This window comes from Neomonachus schauinslandi, chromosome 13, assembly GCF_002201575.2.
Source record: "Neomonachus schauinslandi chromosome 13, ASM220157v2, whole genome shotgun sequence".
NCBI lineage: Eukaryota > Metazoa > Chordata > Mammalia > Carnivora > Phocidae > Neomonachus > Neomonachus schauinslandi.
Window position 1 is genome coordinate 23,966,007 of NC_058415.1, and position 26,626 is coordinate 23,992,632.

General features: G+C 41.4%; 1 protein-coding gene across 1 annotated transcript in view; it reads right to left on the minus strand.

Annotated features, from left to right (window-relative positions):
- The window catches only part of RASEF (RAS and EF-hand domain containing), a 90,853-nt gene that overhangs the window by 43,852 nt on the left and 20,375 nt on the right, over window positions 1-26,626 (minus strand). The window contains exon 2 of the mRNA XM_021677925.1: window positions 2,040-2,186. Within this exon, the coding sequence (XP_021533600.1) occupies window positions 2,040-2,186 (147 nt within the window). The remainder of the gene's footprint in view (window positions 1-2,039; window positions 2,187-26,626) is intronic.

Genomic DNA, 26,626 nt, shown 5'->3' on the forward strand with positions numbered 1-26,626 from the left:
CACAATGTGATATGCTACAGTTAGAAGGGGGGAAAAGGAATCTCAAAAATTATTTCTAATCAGGGGCGCCTGGGTGGCTCAGTTGGTAAAGCGACTGCCTTCAGCTCAGGTCATGATCCTGGAGTCCTGTCTTCATCACACCTGTCTGGTGTGATGAAGACTGTCCACTCTAACCTAGTCCAGGGCTCCCATCCAGACACTCGGACCATCCTTCAGGTGCAAGCACAGAGCGAAAAGATAGAGACCTGCCCCCATCCAAAATCCCAGGTGAGGGCGGATGGTCCTCCGCTAAGAACATAAGAGAACTTCACAGTCATCACGGAAGCACTTCAGTGAGGTCTCTGACAGCTGGGACAGAGCCTGACTTTGGCTCCCACCCCAACCACAAAGCAGCAGGAAGGAGACAAGCAGGACATGGCTCAGCACAGGTAACATACTCACTCTGCGGGGGTGGGCAGCAGCTTGGCTGGTGATGAGAACATGAGGAATGCCATTCTTTTTTCCCTTGTGGGTTTACATGGTACTATCCTTAAAGGTCACATATAAATGTGTGTGTGTGTGTGTGTGTATGGAAGTTTGTCTGTTTTAACAGGTATTCCTGGACACTTTAAAAACTCAACATGTGCGTCTGTGAATCACCCCCAGTTTACAGAATTTGGAGTTCATAGGACCCTTCTATCCTACTGAATGCCCCTAACAGACAAACTTGAAGGAAAAGTTCAGAGTCGGGAACTGAAAATGTTCTTAAGAAACTCCCTGTGAATAGCTCCACTCTTGCATGACTCCAGAACTATAAAAAGTCCTATGTAGCATCGTTTTAAAACACTCCTATATTTTAATTCCCTTCACTTAAACTCCAAAAGGTTAACTAGACAGTCTGATCATCATTTGGAAGGAAAGAATAAAGAGACAGAGGAGTACCCTCTCCTGCCCCCTTGGCGATGGGGTGCATCCTATCAAAGGGGCCTTCACAAGTTCTGGTAGAGACCAGCAGGATGCACCACACACTCAGAGATGCTGGTGAAACAGATGGCAGCGAGAAGCATCTTTGGGGCAGAACAGCCGGGAACTACAGCAAACAAAATGCTCTCTTTCCCAATAATGCCAAAGGACTGTGGTCCTTCCGGGGAGCAAAAAGGCTGATGTTTGGACTGCAACACATGTAAATTCTTCCTCTGCACTGGGCTGCTGGTAAAGCCAGTAAGATATCAATGTGAACCAGCTGTGGCTTACACAAACCATATAACAGCACGGGTTTCAAGCTTTTTGGCTTCCAGTCCAGGCTGGGTGAGGAGGGCCAGAGACAGGAAGTCCCACCACTGAGCACCCACCATGTGGTTGGCCTGGTGCAGGGGTTTACACCCAGCACATCATCTCCCGTGCCTCCACACCCTGAGAACGTGAATATTTACAGTCACGTTCTGCAGATACAGAAACCTGCCCAAAGTCACACACCTGTCCGTGACAAGGCCAGCCTTCAAGTACAGTCCTGTCCGCCTCTCTGGAAAAGAAGTTTCCTGTATGTTTCAAGTGGCTGGATATAAGATAACAAACCTCTTTGAACTGTTCTGCAGGGAATCTGGTCTTGAGAAGTTTATAGGATAGGATCACGGCGACCTACTGATGGACTGCTGGCTGCCCCTACAGAGTACTGTCCGACTCAGCTTTTTTCGTGCTGGTTCAGTTTAGGAAGCTCCAGATGCCCGAGGTTCGGGAAGTCCATCCACATCATAACGTGATCGTGAAGTTCAGTCCATGTGCCACCTGGACACAGAGCCAGTTAAAGGACCCCACATGCCACTGAGAAAGGAAGGGCTTCGGGCACCCAGGTGGCTCAGTTGGTTAAGCATCCGACTCTTGATTTCAGCTCAGGTCATGATCTCAGGGTCATCAGATCGAGCCCCATGCTGGACTCCAGGCTCGCATATGAGCCTGCTTAAGATTCTCTCTCCCTCTGTCCCTCCCCTCACCCCCACTCAACTCACATTCTCTCTCTCTCTAAAAAAAAAAAAGAAGAAAGACAGGAAGGGCTTCAATACCTCTTCACCGCAATGGCCAGGTTTTCCATTTCTGTGCTCTGCAGTTTGATCTCGCGGATAAAGTTCCTTATAACGTGTTCGTATGGCTGAATTAGTCTTGGCTCCACAAGGTTGATGTTTAGATATAAGGTACTAACTTGCTCTTTTCTGCCCCCAAAAAAAGAAAAGAAAACCTAAAATTAAAAGCTAAATTAAACCAAGTAAAAAATAAAAAGGCAAATTTTCAGAATACTTTCAGGAATGAGACACATAAGAACCAAAAAAAGAGAAAAGCAACAATATAGAAGGACCAGAAGGGAGGGAAGAGAGAGCAGTCAGAGATGCTGTGGCATCTGGAGCTTCCTAAACTGTATTATTTTTAAAATGTAACAGCAAGTTTATTTTTTCCCAGATTTATTGAGGTATGACTGATAAATAAAAACTGTATATATTTAGGTTTCCAAGTCATGATTTAGTGTTAGAAGATATAGACTGGTGAGGGAAGATAAATGCATAGGGAGGGACTGACAGGTAGGGGCATTCTTTGTTATTACTGTAGGATTTTTTTAAAAGAAAGGTAAATAGGGGGCATCTGGTTGGCTCAGTTGGTACAGCATGTAACTCTTGATCTCAAGAGTTCCAGCCCCACGTTGGGCATGGGGAGAGAGAGAGAGAGAAAGAAAGAAAGGGAAGAGAAGAGAAGAAAGGAGTAGAAATAGAAATAGAAAATGAAAAAAGAAAGGTAATAAGTTGTACAGAAAAACGTAACCAATGGTTACCAAAAGGTAACCATTAAACTGATGAATAACATGTTCCACCAATCCCTAATAAGACATATTTCAGCCTTTATGATCATAAGAGTGAATGTACCTATTATTTTATAGTCAGAAATTACTTCATATAAATTCACATGTATTTATATGTGACAATCCTCATACTTGTCATTATTAACTTTTATTAAAAGACACATATTCCAGAGTCGTTTCAAAAGAAAAACTGGGCAGCTCAGCTCCTGGAGGACAAAGGTGTGAGTCAGTGGGGTTAGCAGTGCTCCTGACTCAAGTCCAGTGGCTGACACGCTAAGCGTACAGAGAGGAGACTCTGTGAAGACACGGAAAGGCGGCCATCGAAAAGCCAAGGAGACAGGCCTCATTACGAACCAACTCCACAGTGCCTTGATCTGAGACTTCTGGCCTCCAGAACTGTATGAAAATAAATTTCAGTTGTTTAAGCCACCAGTCTGGTATTTGTTACTAGAAATTCCTAGGAACCACAGCAATCAATAAAAGACCCAAGGTCCCAGAGAGACTGAGTGACAGAGCTGGGATTCCACCCTAGTCTGATGCTGCAGACCACATGATCCACCATAACATTATTTTGCTTCCCAATTGTGTTAAAGCATCTGAACCGTGGCAGAAGAAATGGGATTCAAAATTAATTCACAGAACTATGAAACACTGCAAAATGTGAGGTATATATTAATCTAGAGGCTTAGTTAAGCATGGCCTCAAGGTGTGTCCATGAGCTATAAAATCCCCCAGGTCTGCACTTAGAAATAAACTGCTCAGTCTGTGCAGAGGCCAATTATGATTGAAAAGAACTGCTCAAGTGAAATATTATTAATAAAGCTGCAGGATTAAGTCACTTTATTTGATATAAGACACAGGAAGTGGCCACCATCCTTCCCATCAGAGCTGAGTACAAACACTAGTCGCAATAGTGAGCCGTATTTACTAGAGCAATAAACAAAACAAAACAAAACTACTCTTAGATTGTCCCATGCAACTTCAGTGCATAACAGGATCATTACTTTTGTCAGTTACTGATCACCAGCAGGATACAAAACATAAAAACTTTCTCCTTCACAGGAACCTGCCTGTCAGAGATGGCCATTAAGATACTGTCACCTACAGTCCTTGCTTATTGGCTAACAGCACAATAAAATGTTCACAAGGAGAGATCAGCAGCTTTCCTGATTTTCTGCAAATTTCAAAAATAAGAAAGAAACATAATGATTTGTAAATTTTTTTGCTGGTCTTGACATTATAAAGAATTTCAGAAATGGTTTACAGTGAAATATACAAACAGATCAATTACGGAAAATATCAGCATTACAGAAAATATGTGATATGGTTAACCACTGTGCTACAGGCTAGCTGAATACTCATCTATCCTGCCTCCTATCACAGGGCACACAGGGAGAAATGCCTTCCAGGAACCGCAGGCAGGAAGACTAGAGTCATGTGACTAGTTCTGGTCAATGGAACGGGAACAGAAATGCTGTGTTGGCCACTTCCATGCTTGTCCCCAAAAATCCTTCGTAAGATCCTCAGCTTCTATTCATTCGTATTCTCCCTCTCTCTCTCTCTCAGCATCTCTCCTTCCATCCCCCTTCCCTCTCTCTCTTCCCACTCCTTCTCTACCTCCCTCCATCTCTCTTCCTCATTCCCACAGCTTAAGTGAAGAATTCTAATAAGGCGAAGTCATGGGATAGAATGCGCTCGGCTCCTGAATCACCACACTGAGCTTAACTACTCAGCAGGGCCACCTGACTACTTCAATCTGAATGACACACAAGAAAGAAATGTTTGTGTTTTGTAAAGCCACTAGGACTTGGAACTTTGTTACAGTCAGTTTGAACTTAAAAGGTTGGCATAAAGTTTCCTATTTTTTTTTATTATCCTCATCCAGATTAAATTACTTCCTCATCTTTTTACTTGATAGCTTTATATTAACTATGTAAAAGTTTCTATGACCAGGGTAAATCTTTAGCACCACCACCCACTCTCTCTCAAGGGAACAAAATACTACTGCGAAACATCATATACTGAGGCAGACACTTATTAAGCACCTTACGTATGTAGTCCAGGCAGTGATCCAGCAGTTACATGTACTATTCACTTAATCCTCATAGCAACTCTATAAAGAAGTTATCACCAGTATCCTGTTTACCAAAGAGGAAACTGAGGCAGAGACAGCAATGTACTGTCCTGGTAGCAGAGCCAGGATTCCAACTCAGCCCATCTGGCTCCAGAGTCCAGCTCCCCATGGAAGAACTAGCTCTGTGGGCCAAAAGTAAATGCTGAACTGGTCTTTAGGGGACCCAAGGGCATGTCTCCATTTAAGAAAATTTAACATATCAAGATTTTTTAAAAATTGCTTTGGAGAATGCTATGCATTATTGCTGCAAGGACTGTCCACATTATAAAGAGTCTCCCTTAAAGAATGAAGGCATGATGAAGATTAAAATGAGATAATCTTATAAAATTTGGTTTACTTAAAGCTATTTCGGGAAAGCACAACTGTAGACAATAAGGCCCCCTCCCACCTTCCCCGGCCCCCATATGCCTGTGTGTTTCATTTGGTCTGGTTCTGCGAAACTAGAGAACCATCTGGATTATGCCGAGAGACAGCCAACAGAACACACTTGGCAATTCTGACATCTGATGGAGAAAACAAAACAAAAATTTAAAAAACACCTTACTGTAACAAGAGATAATACCTTGCCCCTCTCTGTGAGCTTTAAAGGCTGTGCCCTGCCCAGGCAGCTAAACACATGTGGATTCTTCAGCTCAACAGACTTGGTGCCAAGACAATCTCTGTTCTGCTCCTAGGAGTGCCCCAGTCCCTGGCCTCCCCCGGTGTCCTTGCTCCCCACATCAAAGGTTAAGCAAACAGAGAATACACATCACCACACACAAGCTCTGTTTCCTTCTGGCCCGACCCCCGGTGGCATATGTGAGGACTGAGAATGATGCCTGGTGGTGACAAGGCCTGAAGCACTCTTAATTCATTGAGTCTGGGGCCTCACCTCATGCAGTTACACTTGGATTCACAAATACCACGTAGACCTGCTTACAGGTGCGCTTGACAAATGTTCAGTAAAAATTAAGGGTCAAGCCATAGGCTTTAGTCAGCCAAGACAAAACACAGTCTCTACCCTTCTGTGCCAAGAGCTAAACATGAGTTTAGCTGCCTGGGCAGGGCACTACCCTAACACTAAAAATAATCTCATTTATGTCTGAAGGAAAAGAGATAGAATGAAAGGTAGAGAAAGATATCAGAGAAATGCAGATCAGAGAAAAACACGCCCTGAATTACCAACCAACTTTAGATGTTTAAATCCTGAGCCTATGTATCTTATTTGATAAATTACAAGATGATTTGTTAAAAAAAAAAAAAAGAAAAGACAGTGGTGGTGGGTAATTACTGATGAAAAACACAACTTAGAGTTTTAAAATGGTCCCTGGGAAATAAGCATTTTATATCACAAATATTCCCACTGAAGCTGAAAGGGCTATTACATGAACTTAGAAGAAAAACAGGTCCACTTAGGATGTGTACAAATTATAAAAGGGTCACACGTTTTCACAGGATTTACTTAGAGGAGCACAGATATATCAACATTTATGTGTATATACTGGAATAGTGTTCGCCTTGAGAATGCTTGGACACCTCCACTCCAAGGACACTTCTGGGAAATAGTCAAGCACAAACACACACTCCACACTAAGGAACATGGTGACCCAGTAAGATCATTAGGAAAACTGTCTCTTAGATCCCAAGTCTCACTGCATTAAGTATTAAATGGGGGGGGGGGCTAACCTAGTCATTCAAACTATAAGTCAAATAGATCTAAAACCCAAGACAGTTTTCTATGAACAAAAGCCAACAGTATAAAGTACCAATGGCTGCATCATCCTACACTAGGGTTTGGCATAAGAAAATTGACATTATGACCCTAACATCTGAGTACAGGAAATTAAAACATCCATGCCATCCAAGGCATGGATGCTAGATCCTGGAAGTAAAATGCTAAGAAACAGACAAACAGACTCTAATGGGGGTTCCTTCCCCCATTAGACCCGCCATGAAGATTAAGTACAAGATATTCTGGCAGCATAGACAGGGGAACATGACCAGCACTTGGAGGATAGCCTGAGGGATGAGTAGATGTCAACTAGGCAGCGAGTGGGAAAAGGGTGAAGGAGTGGTGGCCTGTCCCAGGCTGAAGGGGCGGGACGGTGCGTGGGTAGCAGGTAAGGCAGCTGCTCCTGTAACCAGAAGAAGCTGTTGGGGCTGGAGAGCTGGAAGTAAGGGAGGCGGCAGCAGCATCAGATGTGGATGTGGGGTGAGAAGTTAGCAGGAGCCAGAAGGCACAGCAAAGACACAGGAGGAGACAGTTATCAAGAGGGCAGGAAGCCACTGGAATGGTTAAGTGGAAGCAATGATTTGACCAAGTTTGCATCTTAACTACTCCGATCTTCATAAAGTTTTGGCTGAAGCAGAAAATTAAGCACAGGATTTTGAAACAAGTCTGTGGAGATAAAGGTAAATCTAAGTCCAATGTCATTTAATCCAGAAATGTACAACTTCAGAAGTTTTCATGAACTTTGACTTTCCTTTGCTACAGAATGTATAAAATTATAGACAGTTTGAATCTGATCGTACAAAGAGATCACCTGAACAGAGTAGAGAGCCCATAAAGAGACCCACCTGAATACAGTCAACAGCTACTTGGAACGGAGCAAATGTAATACAGGAGCAAAGATAGTCTTTTCAACAAATGCTGCTGGAACAACTGGGCTTTCTCTTGCAAAAGAACAAATACAGACACAGAACTTACACCATTCACCAAAACGACGTCAAAATGGATCACAGACCTAAACGTAAAATGCAAAACTATAAAACTTCTAGAAGATAAGGAGAAAACTTAGATGACCATGGGTATGGTGGCAACTTCTTAGATAAAACACCAAAGGCATAATCCATGAGAAAAAGAATTGATAAGCTAGACTTCACTAAAATTAAAAACTGCTCTATAAAAGACAGTGCTGGGGCACCTGGGTGGCTCAGTTGTTAAGCTTCTGCCTTGGGCTCAGGTCATGATCCCAGGGTCCTGGGATCGAGCCCCGCATCAGGCTCTCTGCTCCGCGGGAAGCCTGCTTCTCCCTCTCCCACTCCCCCTGCTTGTGTTCCTTCTCTCGCTGTGTCTCTCTCTGTCAAATAAATAAAATCTTTAAAAAAAAAAAGTGCCAAGAAAATGAGAAGATAAGCCACAGACTGGAGGTTATCTGTATGTATGATGTATCTGTAAAGGACACATCTGATAATGTACTGTCATATAAAATATACCCCCCAAAACCCTTAAAACTCGGGGGCGGAGCAAGATGGCGGAGGAGTAGGAGACCTGGATTTCGTCTCCTCTCAGGAATTCAGCTGGATAGGGATCAAACCATTCTGAACACCTACAAACTCAACAGGAGATCGAAGAAAAGAATAGCAACAACTCTCTCCCTTTATTCTGAAGGGAGGGAAAGTCGTGGAAGGCAGGACGTGCGGAGAAGTGAATCTGAGGCGATATTCAGGAGGATAGACGGCGGGGGAGGGGCCTCTGTCGGCCGCTTCTGGCAAGTGATAGAACCAAGGAGCACAAAATCGGAACTTTTAAAAGTCTGCTCCGCCGAGGGATGTCACTCTGGTGGCTAAGCGGGGGGTGGAACCCTCGTGGGACAGTGTGGTCTCAGGACCCTCGGGGTCACAGAAAGACCAGGGGTGCCTGAGTGCAGCAGAGACCCCAGGTATCGGAGCAGGGAAGCAGGCTGCAGAGGCGGAGCCCAGGCGCGGGCTCTCAGCTCGGGGTGGCCATAAACTGTGATCCGCGGCACAGTCGGGCCCCTGCTCCTCCAGCAGGGACCCAACAAGCGGCAGATCCGGGGAGACTCACCTTCCTCCCCCGGGAGGAGCCGCGCGGGAGTGCGCCACAGGGATCTGCTGGGTTTGGAGACTCCACCCGGGGTCGGGTGCCAGAGATAGAAACGCGCGGTCACAGGCCGGGTGAGCACGGAGTGCGGCTGGAGACCAGGGAGACGGGAGTGACTGACGGCTTTTCTCTGGGGGCTCACTGAGAAGCGGGGCCCTGAGTTCTCGGCTCCTCCGCGGCGGAGATTGGGAGGCCGCCATTTTCACTCTCCGCCTCCAAAGCTGTAGGGAAAGCTCGCAGGGAACAAAAGCCCCGGAGAGCAAACCTGAGCAGATTACTTAGCTGGGAGGGGGCAAGGGCGGGGCAATTCTGCCTCCGGCAGAGACATTTGGAAACCACGGCAACAGGCCCCTCCCCAGAAGATCAGCGAGAACAGCCAGCCAAGACCAAGTTTACCCATCAATGAGAAGGGCAGAACTCCAGCTCTAGGGGACTACTGCACATAGAATTCATGGCTTTTTTACCATGATTCTGTAGTCTTTCAAAGTTAATTCTTTTTTAACTGTCTTTTTTTCTTTTTTTTTCTTTCTGAATTTTTCTTTTTCCCTTTTTCAACCAACATCTTATCAATCCCTTTTTAAAAAAAAAAAAAAACATTTTTATTTTTCATTTTTAGAGTCATATTCTGTCCCTTCATAGTAGTTACCTGTATTTTTGGCTTATATATATAAGTTGTTCTCTCTTTAAAATTTTGAGATAGTTTCTTCTAACAGATCAAAATATACCCTAAATCTCTAGTATATGGTGTTTTCTATTCCCCTGCCTGATCACATCCTCTCCCTTTTTTTCTCTTTTTTTAAATCCTCTTCTTTCTTTTTTCAAACAATTTATCAATTCCTTTTATAAAATTTTTTATAATTTCCATCTTTACAGTCATATTCCATCCCTTCATCATATCAACCCTTATTTTTGTACATATATAAGTTTTTCTTTCTTTAAAATTTTGGGAGACACTTTCTTCTAAAAGACCAAAATACACCCCAAATCTAGTGTGTGGCACTGATCTATATACCAGCCTGATCATATTTGATCACATTCTGGTTTTTTTGTTGTTGTTGTTTTGTTTTGTTTGTTTTTGTTTTTATCTTTATCTTTTTCTTTTTTTTCTTTTTCTTTTTTCTCTCTTTCCCTTTCTTTTCCCACTGCTTCAGGTTTTTTCTGATTTGTTTACAGTATATTTTCTGGGGACGTTGTTACTCTGCTAGCATTTTGTTCTCTCATTAATCTATTCTCCTCTGCACAAAATGACAAGACGGAAAAAATCACCTCAACAAAAAGAACAAGAGGTAGTACCGACTGCCAGGGACCTACTCAATATGGACATTAGTACGATGTCAGATCTAGAGTTCAGAATCATCACTTTAAAGATACTAGCTGGGCTTGAAAAAATATGGAAGTTATTAGAGAAACCCTTTCTGGAGAAGTAAAAGAACTAAAATCCAACCAAGTAGAAATCAAAAAGGCTATTAATGAGGTGCAATCAAAAATGGGGGCGCTAACTGCTAGAATAAATGAGGCAGAAGAGAGAATCAGTAAGATAGAAGATGAAATGATGGAAAATAAAGAAGCTGAGAAAAAGAGAGATAAACAACTACTGGATCACGAGAGCAGAATTCAAGAGATAAGCGATACCAAAAGACGAAACAACATCAGAATAATTGGGATCCCAGAAGAAGAAGAAAGAGAGAGAGGGGCAGAAGGTATAATGGAGCAAATTATAGCAGAGAACTTCCCTAATTTGGGGAAGGAAACAGGCATGAAAATCCAAGAAGCACAGAGAACCCCTCTCAAAATCAATAAAAATAGGTCAACACCCCGACATCTAATAGTAAAACTTACGAGTCTCATAGACAAAGAGAAAATCCTGAAAGCAGCTCGGGAGAAGAGATATGTAACCTACAAGGGTAGAAACATTAGATTGGCAACAGACCTATCCACAGAGACCTGGCAGGCCAGAAAGGACTGGCAGGATATCTTCAGAGCACTAAATGAGAAAAATATGCAGCCAAGAATACTCTATCCAGCTAGGCTGTCATTGAAAATTGAAGGAGAGATAAAAAGCTTCCAGGACAAACAAAAACTAAAGGAATTTGCAAACACAAAACCAGCCCTACAGGAAATCTTGAAAGGGGTCCTCTAAGCAAAGAGAGAGCCTAAAAGCAACATAGACCAGAAAGGAACACAGACAATATACAGTAACAGTCACCTTACAGGCAATACAATGGCACTAAATTCCTATCTTTCAATAGTTACCCTGAATGTAAATGGGCTCAATGCCCCAATCAAAAGACACAGGCTATCAGACTGGATTAAAAAACAAGACCCATCGATATGCTGTCTGCAAGAGACTCATTTTCGACCCAAAGACAGCCCCAGATTGAAAGTGAGGGGGTGGAAAACCATTTACCATGCTAATGGACACCAAAAGAAAGCTGGGGTGGCAATCCTTATATCAGACAAATTAGATTTTAAACCAAAGAATGTAATAAGAGATGAGGAAGGACACTATATCATACTTAAAGGATCTATCCAACAAGAAGATCTAACAATTGTAAATATCTATGCCCCTAACATGGGAGCAGCCAATTATATAAGCCAATTAATAACAAAAGCAAAGAAACACATCGACAACAATACAATAATAGTGGGGGACTTTAACACCCCCCTCACTGAAATGGACAGATCGTCTAAGCAAAAGATCAACAAGGAAATAAAGACTTTAAATGACACACTGGACCAAATGGACTTCACAGACATATTCAGAACATTCCACCCCAAAGCAACGGAATACACATTCTTCTCTAGTGCCCATGGAACATTCTCCAGAATAGATCACATCCTAGGTCATAAATCAGGTCTCAACCGGTACCAAAAGATTGGAATCATTCCCTGCCTATTTTCAGACCACAATGCTTTGAAACTAGAGCTCAATCACAAGACAAAAGTCAGAAAGAACTCAAATACATGGAGGCTAAAGAGCATCCTACTGAAGAACGAATGGGTCAACCAGGAAATTAAAGAAGAATTAAAAAAATACATGGAAACCAATGAAAATGAAAACACAACTGTTCAAAATCTTTGGGATGCAGCAAAGGCAGTCCTAAGAGGAAAGTATATAGCAATACAAGCCTTTCTCAAGAAGCAAGAAAGGTCTCAAGTACACAACCTAACCCTACACCTAAAGGAGCTGGAGAAAGGACAGCAAATAAAGCCTAAACCCAGCAGGAGAAGAGAAATAATAAAGATCAGAGGAGAAATCAATGAAATAGAAACTAAAAGAACAGTAGAACAGATCAACGAAACTAGGAGCTGGTTCTTTGAAAGAATTAACAAGATTGATAAACCCCTGGCCAGACTTATCAAAAAGAGAAGAGAAATGACCCTAATCAACAAAATCATGAATGAAAGAGGAGAGATCACAACCAACACCAAAGAAATACAAACAATTATTAGAACATATTATGAGCAACTCTATGCCAGCAAATTAGATAACCTGGAAGAAATGGATGCATTCCTAGAGATGTATCAACTACCAAAACTGAAGCAGGATGAAATAGAAAACCTGAACAGACCTATAACCACTAAGGAAATTGAAGCAGTCATCAAAAATCTCCCAAAAAACAAAAGCCCAGGGCCAGATGGCTTCCCAGGGGAATTCTACCAAACATTTCAAGAAGAATGAATACCTATTCTTCTGAAACTGTTCCAAAAAATAGAAATGGAAGGAAAACTTCCAAACTCATTTTATGAGGCCAGCATTACCTTGATCCCAAAACCAGACAAAGACCCCATCAAAAAGGAGAATTACAGACCAATATCCCTGATGAACATGGATGCAAAAATTCTCACCAAAATACTAGCCGATAGGATCCAACAGTACATTAAAATGATTATTCACCATGACCAAGTGGGATTTATCCCTGGGCTGCAAGGTTGGTTCAACATCCGCAAATCAATCAATGTGATACAATACATTAACAAAAGAAAGAACAAGAATCATATGATCCTCTCAATAGATGCAGAAAAAGCATTTGACAAAGTACAGCATCCTTTCTTGATCAAAACTCTTCAGAGTATAGGCATAGAGGGTACATACCTCAATATCATAAAAGCCATCTATGAAAAACCTACAGCGAATATCATTCTCAATGGGGAAAAACTGAGAGCTTTCCCCCTAAGGTCAGGAACGTGGCAGGGATGTCCACTATCACCACTGCTATTCAACATAGTATTGGAAATCCTAGCCACAGCAATCAGACAACAAAAAGAAATCAAAGGCATCCAAATTGGCAAGGAAGAAGTCAAACTCTCACTCTTTGCAGATGATATGATACTTTATGTGGAAAACCCAAAAGACTCCACCCCAAAACTGCTAGAACTCATACAGGAATTCAGTAAAGTGGCAGGATATAAAATCAACGCACAGAAGTCAGTGGCATTCCTATACACCAACAACAAGACAGAAGAAAGAGAAATGAAGGAGTCGATCCCATTTACAATTGCACCCAAAACCCTAAGATACCTAGGAATAAATCTAACCAAAGAGACAAAGGATCTGTACTCAGAAAACTATAAAATACTCATGAAAGAAATTGAGGAAGACACAAAGAAATGGAAAAACGTTCCATGCTCATGGATTGGAAGAACAAATATTGTGAAGATGTCAATGCTACCTAGAGCAATCTACACATTCAATGCAATCCCCATCAAAATACCATCCACTTTTTTCAAAGAAATGGAACAAATAATCCTTAAATTTGTATGGAACCAGAAAAGACCCCGCATAGCCAGAGGAATGTTGAAAAAGAAAAGCAAAGCCGGCGGCATCACAATTCTGGACTTCCAGCTCTATTACAAAGCTGTCATCATCAAGACAGCATGGTACTGGCACAAAAACAGACACATAGATCAATGGAACAGAATAGAGAGCCCAGAAATGGACCCTCAACTCTATGGTCAACTCATCTTTGACAAAGCAGGAAAGAATGTCCAATGGAACAAAGACAGTCTCTTCAACAAATGGTGTTGGGAAAATTGGAGAGCCACATGCAGAAGAATGAAACTGGACCATTTCCTTACACCACACACAAAAATAGACTCCAAATGGTTGAAAGACCTCAATGTGAGACAGGAGTCCATCAAAATCCTAAAGGAGAACACAGGCAGCAACCTCTTTGACCTCAGCCACAGCAACTTCTTCCTAGAAACATCGCCAAAGGCAAGGGAGGCAAGGGCAAAAATGAACTATTGGGACTTCATCAAGATAAAAAGCTTTTGCAAAGCAAAGGAAACAGTCAACAAAACCAAAAGACAACCAACAGAATGGGAGAAGATATTTGCAAATGACATATCAGATAAAGGGCTAATATCCAAAATCTATAAAGAACTCATCAAACTCAACACCCAAAGAACAAAGAATCCAATCAAGAAATGGGCAGAAGACATGAACAGACATTTTTCCAAAGAAGACATCCAAATGGCCAACAGACACATGAAAAAGTGCTCAATATCGCTTAGCATCAGGGAAATCCAAATCAAAACCTCAATGAGATACCACCTCACACCAGTCAGAATGGCTAAAATTAACAAGTCAGGAAACGACAGATGTTGGCGGGGATGCGGAGAAAGGGGAACCCTCCTACACTGTTGGTGGGAATGCAAGCTGGTGCAGCCACTCTGGAAAACAGTATGGAGGTTCCTCAAAAAGTTGAAAATAGAGCTACCATATGATCCAGCAATTGCACTACTAGGTATTTACCCCAAAGATACAAAAGTAGGGATCCGAAGGGGTACGTGCACCCCGATGTTTATAGCAGCAATGTCCACAATAGCCAAACTGTGGAAAGAGCCAAGATGTCCATCGACAGATGAATGGATAAAGAAGATGTGGTATATATATACAATGGAATATTATGCAGCCATCAAAAGGAATGAGATCTTGCCATTTGCAACGACGTGGATGGAACTGGAGGGTATTATGTTGAGTGAAATAAGTCAAACAGAGAAAGACATGTATCATATGATCTCACTGCTATGAGGAATTCTTAATCTCAGGAAACAAACTGAGGGTTGCTGGAGTGGGGGGTGGGGTGGGAAGGATGGGGTGACTGGGTGACAGACACTGGGGAGGGTATGTGCTCTGGTAAGCGCTGTGAATTGTGCAAGACTGTTGAATCTCAGATCTGTACCTCTGAAACAAATAATGCAATATATGTTAAGAAAAAAAAAGAAGAAGAAGAAGAAGGTAGCGGGAGGGGAAGAATGAAGCGGGGGAAATTGGAGAGGTAGACGAACCCTGAGAGACGATGGACTCTGAAAAACAAACAGGGTTCTAGAGGGGAGGGGGGTGGGAGGATGGGTTAGCCTGGTGGTGGGTATTGAGGAGGGCACATTCTGCATGGAGCACTGGGTGTTATGCACAAACAATGAATCATGGAACACTTCATCTAAAACTAATGATGTAATGTATGGGGATTAACATAAGAATAAAAAAAAACTAAAAAATAAATAAATAAATAAATAAATAAATAAAAGGAAAAAAAAAAAAAACCCTAAAAATCAACAAAAAGAAAACAAACAACCTGATAAAAAAAAAATGGGTCAAAGACCTTAACAGACACTTCACCAAAGAAGATATACAGATGACAAATAAGCATATGAAAAAATGCTCCACATCATATGGCATCAGGGAAATGCCAATTAAAACAATGAGATAGCACCATACACCTATGAGAATGGCCAAAACCTAGAACACTGACAACATCAAATTCTGGTGAGGATGTGGAGCAACAGGAACTCTCATTCACTGCTGGCAGGAAAGCAAAATCGTAATCACTTGGGAGGACAGTGTGACAGTTTCTTAGACCAAACATACTCTTAACCATATAATCCAGCAATCAATGCTTCTTGGTATTTATCCAAAGGAGTTGAAAACTTATGTCTACACAAAAACTTGCATATGAATAGGTACAGCCACTTTGGTCATAACTGCCAAAACTGGGAAGCAACCAAGATGTTCTTCAGTAGGGGAGTGGATAAACTATGGTACATCCAGACAAGGAAATACTAACCAACACTTGAAAAATGAGCTGCCAAGCCATGAGAAGATATAGAGGAACTTTAAATGCATATTACTATGCAAAAGAATCCAATCTGAAAAGATTATATACTACATAATTCCAACTCTATGACATTCTAGAAAAGGCAAAACTTGGAGATAGTAAAGACATCAGTGGTTGTCAGGGATTCGAAGGGAGGGGATAAGGATGAATAGGCGGAACACAGAGGATTTTTAGGGCAATGAAAATACTCTGTAAGATAATATAATAATGGGTCTATGTCACACCGTACCTTTGCCCAAACCCATATAATGTACATGAGTGAACCCTAATGTAAAATGAGGAATTTGAGTGGTTATAATGTGTAAATATAGGTTCATTATTTGTAACAAATGTATCATTCTGATAGGGGTTTGCTGGTAATGGGGGAGGTTGTGCAGGTGTGGGGGCAGGGGGTACATGGGAAATCTCTGTACCTTCTTAATTCTTCTACAAACCTAAAACTGCTTTTTTAAAAAAATCTGATAGTTTATTTCTCTTTTGGGGTAAGAAAAATGGATATATGCCTACTCAGGTGACACCAGCTGATCTTTCTAGATGCCCCGAACCAACTGTACTGTCATTTGGTCAGTAAGTGGAAAGGCTTATCCTTTTACCCCCACACAAGTTAGAGAAAAGTTACTGACTTCAAAACATACTTTTATTACATAGTACACATACTTTCAGAACAAACCCCAACTAACTGGAAAATAAATTCCAACAACCAAATCTAGCTCTGCCCCTAGAATAGGACGGCATTAGCTCTCTTTGTGAAATCTGCCTCTTTCTTTCCAGACACAGTGCGCGGTGTGTGCCCACTAACCGCCTGATGCTGGCCGCCTCTAACTGGAAGTGATTCTGGTCTGCGTTCTCACAAAAGCTCTCGCTCTTCATTAACTCAGTCACAAAGTGATTATCTGACTCTCCCTTCTAGAGAAAACAATGGTCTCTTCAACTTGGTTCCACCATCCCACAGAGGGAAAGACAAGCCACTCCAGTGGCCTGGGCCTTCCTTGGCTCTGCTTTCTGCTCCTCAATCAGAAGATGATCCAGCCCAGGTGTTCAACCACCAGTGACTCATCCAGGGCCCCCTCCCCAAATACATCTCCCACAGGTAAAATTCCTTCAGGATTCTCATTGCCCTGAGAAGTATTTTACTTCCCTAAGTACTGAGATGGGTAGCATTCCCGCCAAGATTTTAAAATGGAAACTCCCTGGGAGATGATTCGAAGTCTAGAAACATTTCAAATTGCAAATTGTTTCGTATTTGAAATCACTGACATTTAGTGACTGGGAGTTTGCCAATGGAGGGAGGAGGACAAAAACAGCAAGAGGCACCGTGCTAAAGGTTTGAGGAGGGCACACTCCGCACAGCTGAGGGCTGCTTGAGTGAATAGCACATGGGGGAAGTGTAATGGCCTGGCTAAATCAAATGCTTGCTTACCACAGCCTGGCTTTGCAACCCAGGGCAAAACACTTAGCCTCCTGAGCTTCAGTTTCCTCAGACATAAAGTGTGGAGAGTGACGGAACCTACCACATGACATGAGGATTCACCCAGACTGAAGCACACACAACAATACCAGGCACACTGTAGGGAATCGATAAATGTTGGCCATTATTATGATCCGTTATTGCTCTTGACTTCTCTACCCCATTGTGTTAGAAGTAGGTGTTTATCTCCTGTGTACCTCTGGGTTGTGTTTTGGGGAAAGGGGCAAAAGGGAGAAAGCAGCGTGGTGTGGAAACTTCATGGAGAGACTTCTTCACGGAGAAAGTTCACCTCTGTTGTCTTATGGGTGTCAATGCAGGGGAAACCGAGAAATGAAAATTGGGTCATGCCTGAGGTCAGTCTGCAGAGCTCACAGTCCAGAGGTGTGATAGCATGGTTTATAAGAAATATATATTTGGTCATTCAGATGACCAAAAAATACATTTCTTAGATAGATTTGGTCTTTATCCACAATTCCTGAAAACCTTCAAAGCCATAAAGGTGAAAAGGAAGTCTTTTTATTAATGAAGGTAGCTAGTTGCCAAGAGGACCAACCCTGTGATTAAAGGGTTGAAATTTTCAATCCCACCCACCCCACACCCTCACCTCCAGGGAGGGGAGAAGGGCTGGAGGTTGAATCAGCCAATGGCCAACAACTTAGCTTATCATGACTACGTAGTGAACCCTCCATATAAAACCCAAGAGAACATCTTTTTGGTCCTTTGGGGAGAGTTTGCATGCTTGGGAAACCAGAACACTTCCATGTGTCACCGAGCCAGCCCCCAAGCTCCATGAGGACAGAAACTCCTTAGGCCGGGACCTCATCCTATGTATCTCTTCATGTGGCTCTTGATTCATACTCTGTCATATCCTTTAATAAACTGGTAAATATAAGTAGATGTCTCCCTGAGTTCTGTGAGCCTCTCTAGTGAATTAACTGAACTTAAGGAGGAGGTTGTTGGAACCTCCAATCAGTCGGAAGCACAGGTAACAGCCTGGGGCTTGTGACTGGCAATTGAAGTGGGGGATGGGGGCAGTCTTGTAGGACTGAACCCTTAACCTATGGAATCTGATGCTATCTCCAAGTCGATAGTGTCAGAATTGAGTTGAATTCTTGAACACCTTGCTGGTGTCCAAGGACTGCTTGGTTTGGAGGGTGGGCTCATCCCCACCCATGCTGGAATTGGGTACAAGCACTCCAAAAGAAGGGGTCAGTAAAAGTCTTCTGTAAAGCACTAGTCAGAAAATACATACAATTTCTGTTGCAAATACTCAACACTACCACTGTAGCATGAAAACAGACATAGACAACACACAAATGAATGAGCTTAACTGTGCTCGGATCAAACTTTATTTACACAAACAGGCCGAGGGCCAAATGGGCCCTCCCTGGATCCCTGTTCTAGTCTGTGAACATAAGGAAGGCCCTATACACAAGAAAACAGGCCTTTGGTTCTAAATGCATATCAACTTATTTTTATATACGGACACCACATTGTCAGTGTGCTCTGTGTGTGTACCCATATATGTGACAATATGTACCTCTTTACTGAAGAGTACTGACAATGCACATTCATGCTCCCAGTATTTCTCTTCTATCAGTTTACCTGGAGTCAAGTTAAATGTAGGCATAATCTAGTAATGTTAGCACAAGTTGGTATATTTTCACAGAAAATTTCTATTTTGGTAAGAAAGGTGGGAAATTGGGAGGAAAATAAAAGAGTGCCACATCAGTTCCTGTACAAAATTTTCCTTTTGATGACATCTGTCACCAGGTTACCTGGGACAATCTCATGCTATTGTCCTGTATTTTGTCCACTCTGACTTAAAAAAAGGAACATTCTGGATAAACGCTCATCAAAAAGCTACATTAACAGTAGGTAACTGTTACTGAACTCTGTACTAACTATATATTAAAGTTATTAACAGCTGCATTACAATAAGCCAAGGGGAGTTGGTGGATCTGCACCTTTTACCTCCAGCTTTTACTCACCCAGGAGTGTGTGACACATCCTTGCAGTGGTGAGACTTCTCATGAACACATGGCTAAATGGGAAGACAATCAGTGATAAACCCAGCTCTCCTTTCCTGACCCTTTTCAGACACAGCATAACGAGGCCTTTCCTTTCAGGAGCCAGGAAGAGAATACTCACCGATAAAACAAATTAGGCTCGGATAAGAGAAGCTGGAGACACATAACTCCGCAGGTCTCAGAGGATGGGGGAGAAAGCCCAGGGACGACTGCCCTGCTGGCCGCCTGGGCGACCAGCCCGCTGTGCTGCTACCCTACCAGGCGGCAGTTTAGCCAAATCAAAGGGAAATTAAGAAATCAGAGGCACAGGGTACATAAAGTGGCTACAGAAACAGAAGTCGGACCGGCCTGCCACACAGCAATAGAAAGTAACTGGAATGCTCTTGATACTGGAATTTAACCATGTTGGTAAGTACAATTTAAACGTATAACTAGTTATTTTATTGAATGGAAATGCTTTAATATTTTGCAATAAACCCTTCTGGCAACCATGACCTTAAGGAACAACAAAGGTGCATGCTTAATAAAAAAATTAAGTACCAAATTTCCTCTCTACAAGAATGATGGTGATAAATGTGTAAATTGCTCAAAATGTTTGTCAAATGTCACTGCCGAGAGGACCCCAGGGACACACAATACCTGAATGGAATGTGGTGTCCTGGATGGGATGCTGGAACACAAAAAGGACATTAGGGGAAAACTGAGGAAATATTAATAAACTATGGACTTAAATTAACAGTAATGTACCAATATCACTTCACTGATTGTGACAAGTGTATGGCACCAATACAAGATGCTAGTCATGGGGGAAGGTGGGTACACATTATAGGGGAACTCTGTATTATCTTCACAATTTTTCTGTAAATCTAAAACTCTTCCAAATAAAATAAGTTTTTTTTTTTTTTTTTAAGTTTGTCAACATTTAGCCTCCACCATGGTGGACCAGAGTGATACCATTAACCACACGAAAACCAGAAGAAAACAAATCTCCTGAAAAAGCATCAGCATCTACATCTTTTAGGAAAACTGGTCAGCATCTACATCTTTTAGGAAAACTGTTCGGGGTCTACAATGTCACTCATGCAGCTGCAGAATGAGAGCATGTAAAGTAGGACCTTTCCCTTCCATCAAAAGACTGTGCTTCTATATTGATTCTGTGCATCTTCATTTCCAAGTTTTCTTGTACAAATATACATGGTGAAGTGACAGGTGCTTATGTACCTCCACTAGCCGAAAAACAACTTTGCAGAGGCAAGTGAGGCCAGTTTGATATCATTCTGATCAATGCTTCAGAAAGAAAATCAGTTGAGTTAATTCCAATAATGGTTTTTTTTTTTTCCATCCACATCATGGCATCATAGTAAAGCTTTTGGAAGTTCATTCTGTTGAAGGTAAAACTTCTGAACTTATTACAAATGTTACTATAAATTTCGTGAAATATAAAAGTAAAGCACTGTGGTTAAAAATTATAATTTTTACTAAATTAAGCCATCTATGAAGTAGAAATACATGTGGAACTGGGGTGGGTGCATCTGATGGCATCCAGACAGGCTTTGATATTCTACCAACTGAAAGAAAGCTGTTGCTATCAGAATTTCAAATATATTCACACATATAATTACAGCATCTAAACATTTTTGTGGTGATTACTTTTTTTTCTCTGTGGCTTCTCACATTCAGGCTTTGGAAACATTTGAACCTTTGAAGAACTACTTAGCAAATCGTCCTCTGTTTGTTGTAAACCTGCCCCCTAAGTTGGCATTGCATTTTGTTCAAAATCTGTTGGAAAACTTTTATCAAATTAGTCAACGATGGGAGCCGTAAAGCTGTCTTCGGCTTTTGAAGCTGTTAGCAGATTGGAATTAATTGAAAAATAAGCCTTGAAAACAGGAAGGCGTTGATGAACTAAACAGATGAAATGAGAGCTCAAATGTTGCACAAATTCAATCCCAAAATTCTGTAATTATGATTTGGAATATCTCAACCTCCTATTTTTACTTGATTAAATTATACTCTGTACCAAAATGAAATGAAATTGAAAAGGCCTACAATTCTGAAGCATCTTAGTATGGAAAAACATTCCTAAGAGTCATAAATGGAGACAAACTTATCTAACAGGTCTTGTCTTGTAAAACTTAAGAAACCTGTCAAAGTGTTTGTCAAAGAAAGCACTTTGAAGGGAGGCAGAAAACATAGACCTTGTGACCATCAAGGGTGGAAATATTTACATATGTCAATAGCTACACTTCTTAATACCAAAACTAAAGAGAATTGAGAATATCCTCCATTTATCAGAATTTGCTCTAAGCTTATTGCTAAGTTTTCTGTATGATTGTATGTCAGCACTTGGACAGAGAATGTTTTCTCCATTGAAAACATGATGACCCACAGAGAAGAGTCAATTGCTGATGTCAATAATTTCAAATTTAATAATCGTAATCTTCTAAAGAACGTTACAAGCAATTTTATGGGGTGGAAAAAGCATAAAAGACCACAATGAAAAAAGACATATTCTTCAGGAAAGTACTACAAGTAGAGATAAGAAACTGATTAAAATACTTAGAATATTTTCCAAAAGTAACTATTCCACTTATACAATTTTTTTAATCTTCATATAGTTGGTAGAAAGATTTTCTTTTCCTTAATGTATATAAAATGGGTATGTATTTTAGAAATAACTTTATTTTTAAAACTTTTTTGATAAAACTATGTCAGAGGACCACACGTAAAATAAAAGCATAATTTGTCAGACAATAAAATAATATTCCAATAAAGTTACATAATTTTAAGTATATTAGTTCCTCTCATTTTATTTGCAAGAAAATTCTGGGTTGGAGGATCAATTTTACAACCACTCTACTTCCTATCTCATTTCCTTCAACCTGCTCATATTCTAAGCACTCTTAGGTGCTCACTGTCCTCCAACAGTTTGTACAGAGCCCAACACATAATACATAAATTTTCAACAAAGGAGACACTGTTCAGGTCAAATATGTCATGGGAAACACCTTCACCCCCTACCGGGTGAAGTATATTTCAATATTGGTCTCTGATCAAAATCCCCACAACCTTCTGTATTTCCTGTCTAGAAACCAAACCCTGCACATCAGTCAAGGCTCTCCCCAAAGCTGCCTCCTCCATGAAGCCTGCCCTGACTGTTCCAACCAGAAGAAATCTTCCCCTTCAAATCTCCTGCCACACTTAATCTGAAGCTCTGTGGACTGAGTTTTCTGCAGATGCTTACCTTCCTAGTTACCCTATCAGCCTCCATTTCCCTTGCAGCACCAGAGATCTGACCCGACACAGATCCTGCATTAATGAATGAAGGAGGCCAGAGCCTGGAGAAGGACTCAGTGGGAGCTGAAGCGGAGAGGGTAGAGTTCTGTGCTGGATCTGAGGCTGGCCAAGGAAGGCTGTATTAAGGAGGGAGCAGATGAACTTTGTTGGTCACAGGGTCGGGGACGAGACTAACTGTGGGAAATCGGACTGCCACGCTGAGAAGGGCCAATTCCCTCTGAACAGTGAGAAAGCAGGGCATTCCAGAAAACACATCTGAGCTCTACAGGAAAGAACATACACTTTCTCTCAACAGCGAGGTTGCTGAAATCGGAACTCCAGCTGAATGGCTGAACTAATGTTGTGAATCCTGAATATATTTCCTCAATAATAAACAAGGATGCATTTATAACAGAGGAATATGTACATTTAAGTTTCTAAACATTATGATATACATGGGAGTCCTCAAAACACAAATTAAATCACAGGATTTTACATAGACCAACACAGATTTAAAATATTGTGTTACCCACCACCAGCCTCTATAAAAGATAAGCATTTGTCTGTCTTTTTAAAAAATCTCCAGGGGCGCCTGGGTGGCTCAGTCGTTAAGCATCTGCCTTCGGCTCAGGTCATGATCCCAGGGTCCTGGGATCGAGCCCCACATCGGGCTCCCTGCTCGGCGGGGAGCCTGCTTCTCCCTCTCCCACTCCCCCTGCCTGTGTTCCCTCTCTGGCTGTCTCTCTCTCTCTGTCAAATAAATAAAAAATCTTAAAAAATAATAAAAAATAAAATAAAAAATATAAAAATAAAAAAATCTCCAGAAGACTTCTTAATATCCTACAGAATCATGAGTACCACTAAAGAGCACATTTTTCTCTCCTAAAATTAGCATATTCTGGGATATAAGTGCGACCTACCTGTTCACTCTGCAGCAAACTTATTTCTCAAGTTTGTATTTAATAGGTATTGAAAAAACCTACTACTAATTATTGATTGGTTGGCATTTAATGCTAAATTATTACAGATATCACAAAAAGATAACTGTTTGGTGCCTAAGCTATAGTCACATTTTCTTCGACAGTTAAATTTGACCTTACGCTGGAGTATGGATGATACGGTCGTAGATCGAACACAGCTTACTCTGGCCTTCTTAAAAGCCTCTCTTGAGGGTTACGAGAGTTTGCTCTGAAAGATCATGTAATTAAACGGGAAACTTTCTTCTACGGCATCCTCGAACCATCTTAAATTAAAACTATTTGTACATACAGGAGTGTTTGTTGAGTTACTCCACAAAAAGCATATCAAAGAATTTTTTACTCTACTTTTTTTTAAAGAATCATTGATTTTTACCTACCTCCCTTCCTGCCTGACCATCAAACATAAAGATAAATCAATAATGGCTTTCCAGTCTCTCTGTTTTACTTAGCGATGGATCAAAAAGCCCAAACTAAAGTCAAATTAGCTATAGAGATTTCCTTATAAATTTTCTTGAGCGCTTTAAAGTAAAACGTTGTTGACATCATTAATTCGACATTTCAACAGTTAAGACCTTCTGAGAGACCCCTGGTCTCATTCAGTGGTGCCTGGGGCATATTTTCCACAAGGTAGAAGCTGCCTGAGATACACTTCACTGCTTATCAACTGTCCACTTCATTGCTTTCCCAGCATCTAGCAGGAAAGTTTAATTACCTTTTCATATGATTTTCTCAACAATCAAAGGGTGATTTTCTGGAATGTGATTGAAATAAAAGAAGGTAGCCAAAAATCCTATTAAAATCTGACTTTTTCACCTTATACCAGGATCAGTTGTCCTGAAAACTAATCCATTTTTGAGTTCCCAGAGCTGCAGCCCACTAGAAGAGCAAACAACCTTCGGATCTGCAAACACCATCTCCTGAAGGAATCTGACCTCAACCCCTCAGGAGAGCTGAGAAAAGAAAAACTGGTCTCTTAATTGAGTCATCAACTTAACTCACCGGTTCATCAGATTAAAAAAAAGCAATTTCAGTGAGCTGTGTATTTATATTTATCTCAGTTTATATTTTTCATCCCAAACCTTTACTCTACCCTGGTTTGCTGTTCAGGTTCCCTGTGGCATGAGCTGCCCTCCGCTCTTATCTATGTGGTAACATCCCCTCTGGGCAGTACAACTGGCCCAAAAGCCACTAGACAAAATGGAAATAAATGCTGAATAGTTGCTTTCAATCCAAGTACTAAAGAAGGAGCTATCATAGAGTTATTATAATAATCCATTTGAATGGACAAGGAGAACCCACAAAGCTACGGTATCTGTTTACCTCCATGAATAGTGTTTGTAGCATTTCCCCAAAACTCATAGAAAAGAACATTACAAATAATTTCAGTGACCATCTGCTGGGCTGGGGCCCCATGACACAGGTGCAAGCCCACACCTTGCCAGACTCTCATGGGTTCATCCAAGCATAAGCCCACGCCCGCTCTTGGCTAAACACCTACTTCTCACATGTATTCATAACAATGTAAATAAATGTTCATGCTTATCTAAATGGCGTAATTTCTACAAAGATAATTTAGAACTATCATGTCTACTTTGAGGAACTTTCAAAATGAACAGAGGGGGAAAGGAATTAACATAGGAATAAAAATTAGTAAGAGTGCAAAAAATAATGATAATTCAAAATGGCGGCAGTGCCCCAGCCACCTAAAACTTGGGGATCTGGCACCAAGAAGAATCCAAAAGAAGGTTGAAAGCCAAGAAAGAATGAAAACCAGCCTCTGAGACACCCCTGCTCAGTACAGGAATAACCAGCATTCAAACAGGGGTTTGAAAACGTCATTCTAATATATGTGATCATGTGCTTTCTGAATCTTTAGCAGACGAAGGTACCCAAGAAGGAAGGAAGAACTGACAATGATGAAGTATAACCTGCCAGATTGACAGCAAGAACAGAAAACGTATACAGGAACTCAAAAAGACAAGCTGAATGACTATCTCCACAAATCCTGGGGATATTGCTATACTACAGCCCAGAATGAAAGCTTCACGATGATGACTGTGAGTTAGCAAGGAAATCTTAAATTATTTTGAAGTTATTCAAAGCAATGCATTGTATGTATCCATACGCTTACCAAAAGACAGGTGACAGATTGCTCATTACAGCGGTAACAGCTACAAAGCAGAAACTTCCCAAATGACCATTAGTAGTAATTGTATCTTCACACAGAGGTATGCCCTACAGCAATGCAAATGACAGATGTACAACTCCAAGCTCATGGGGGTAAATACACTGTTTGAGGAGGACAGGAGGGTAAATACACTGTTTGAGCCCCTGTATGTAAGTTTAAAAAAAAAAAAAAACAGGCAAAGGATAATGACTAACCTGCGGGTGGGGGCAACAGGGATTAGAAGGGAGCACTGAGGGCTTCTGCAAATGTGGTAAAACGTTCTGTTTCTTGATCTGGATGCCAATTATGGGGGTGTTCCATCGGGGAAGATTCAGCAAGGTGTGTGCACTTAAGCTCTGTGCACTATGCTGTATGCCTGTCTGCCTTTGAAGAATACATTCATAAAATATACCATATCCTCGGTGAAGTATCAATTACTTATCTTCAGGGTCAATTCAGTCACAAATACTTCAAAATTCAGATTTCAGGCAACCAGAGGCAACCCAAGGCAGAATTCTGGAGTACGTGAAGTTCATCTTTTCTACCTTCTACCTCTTCAACATGCTCTTTCTGGGTCTTTTCTTTTTATAAGCAACTCACAACCCAATGTGGCCACATCCCATACTCATTTCTCATTTCCCTGGCGGACTGAAATACCGCACAAATCACCCAGGGACCTTGTTAAAATGCAGGTCCTTCCACAGGTTTATGGTGGGGCTCAGAAGTCCACAGTTCTAGAACCACTGCCAGGTGCTGCCAATGCTGAAGTCTGAGGCCCTTGAGTAGCAAAGCCTGAGAAAAGA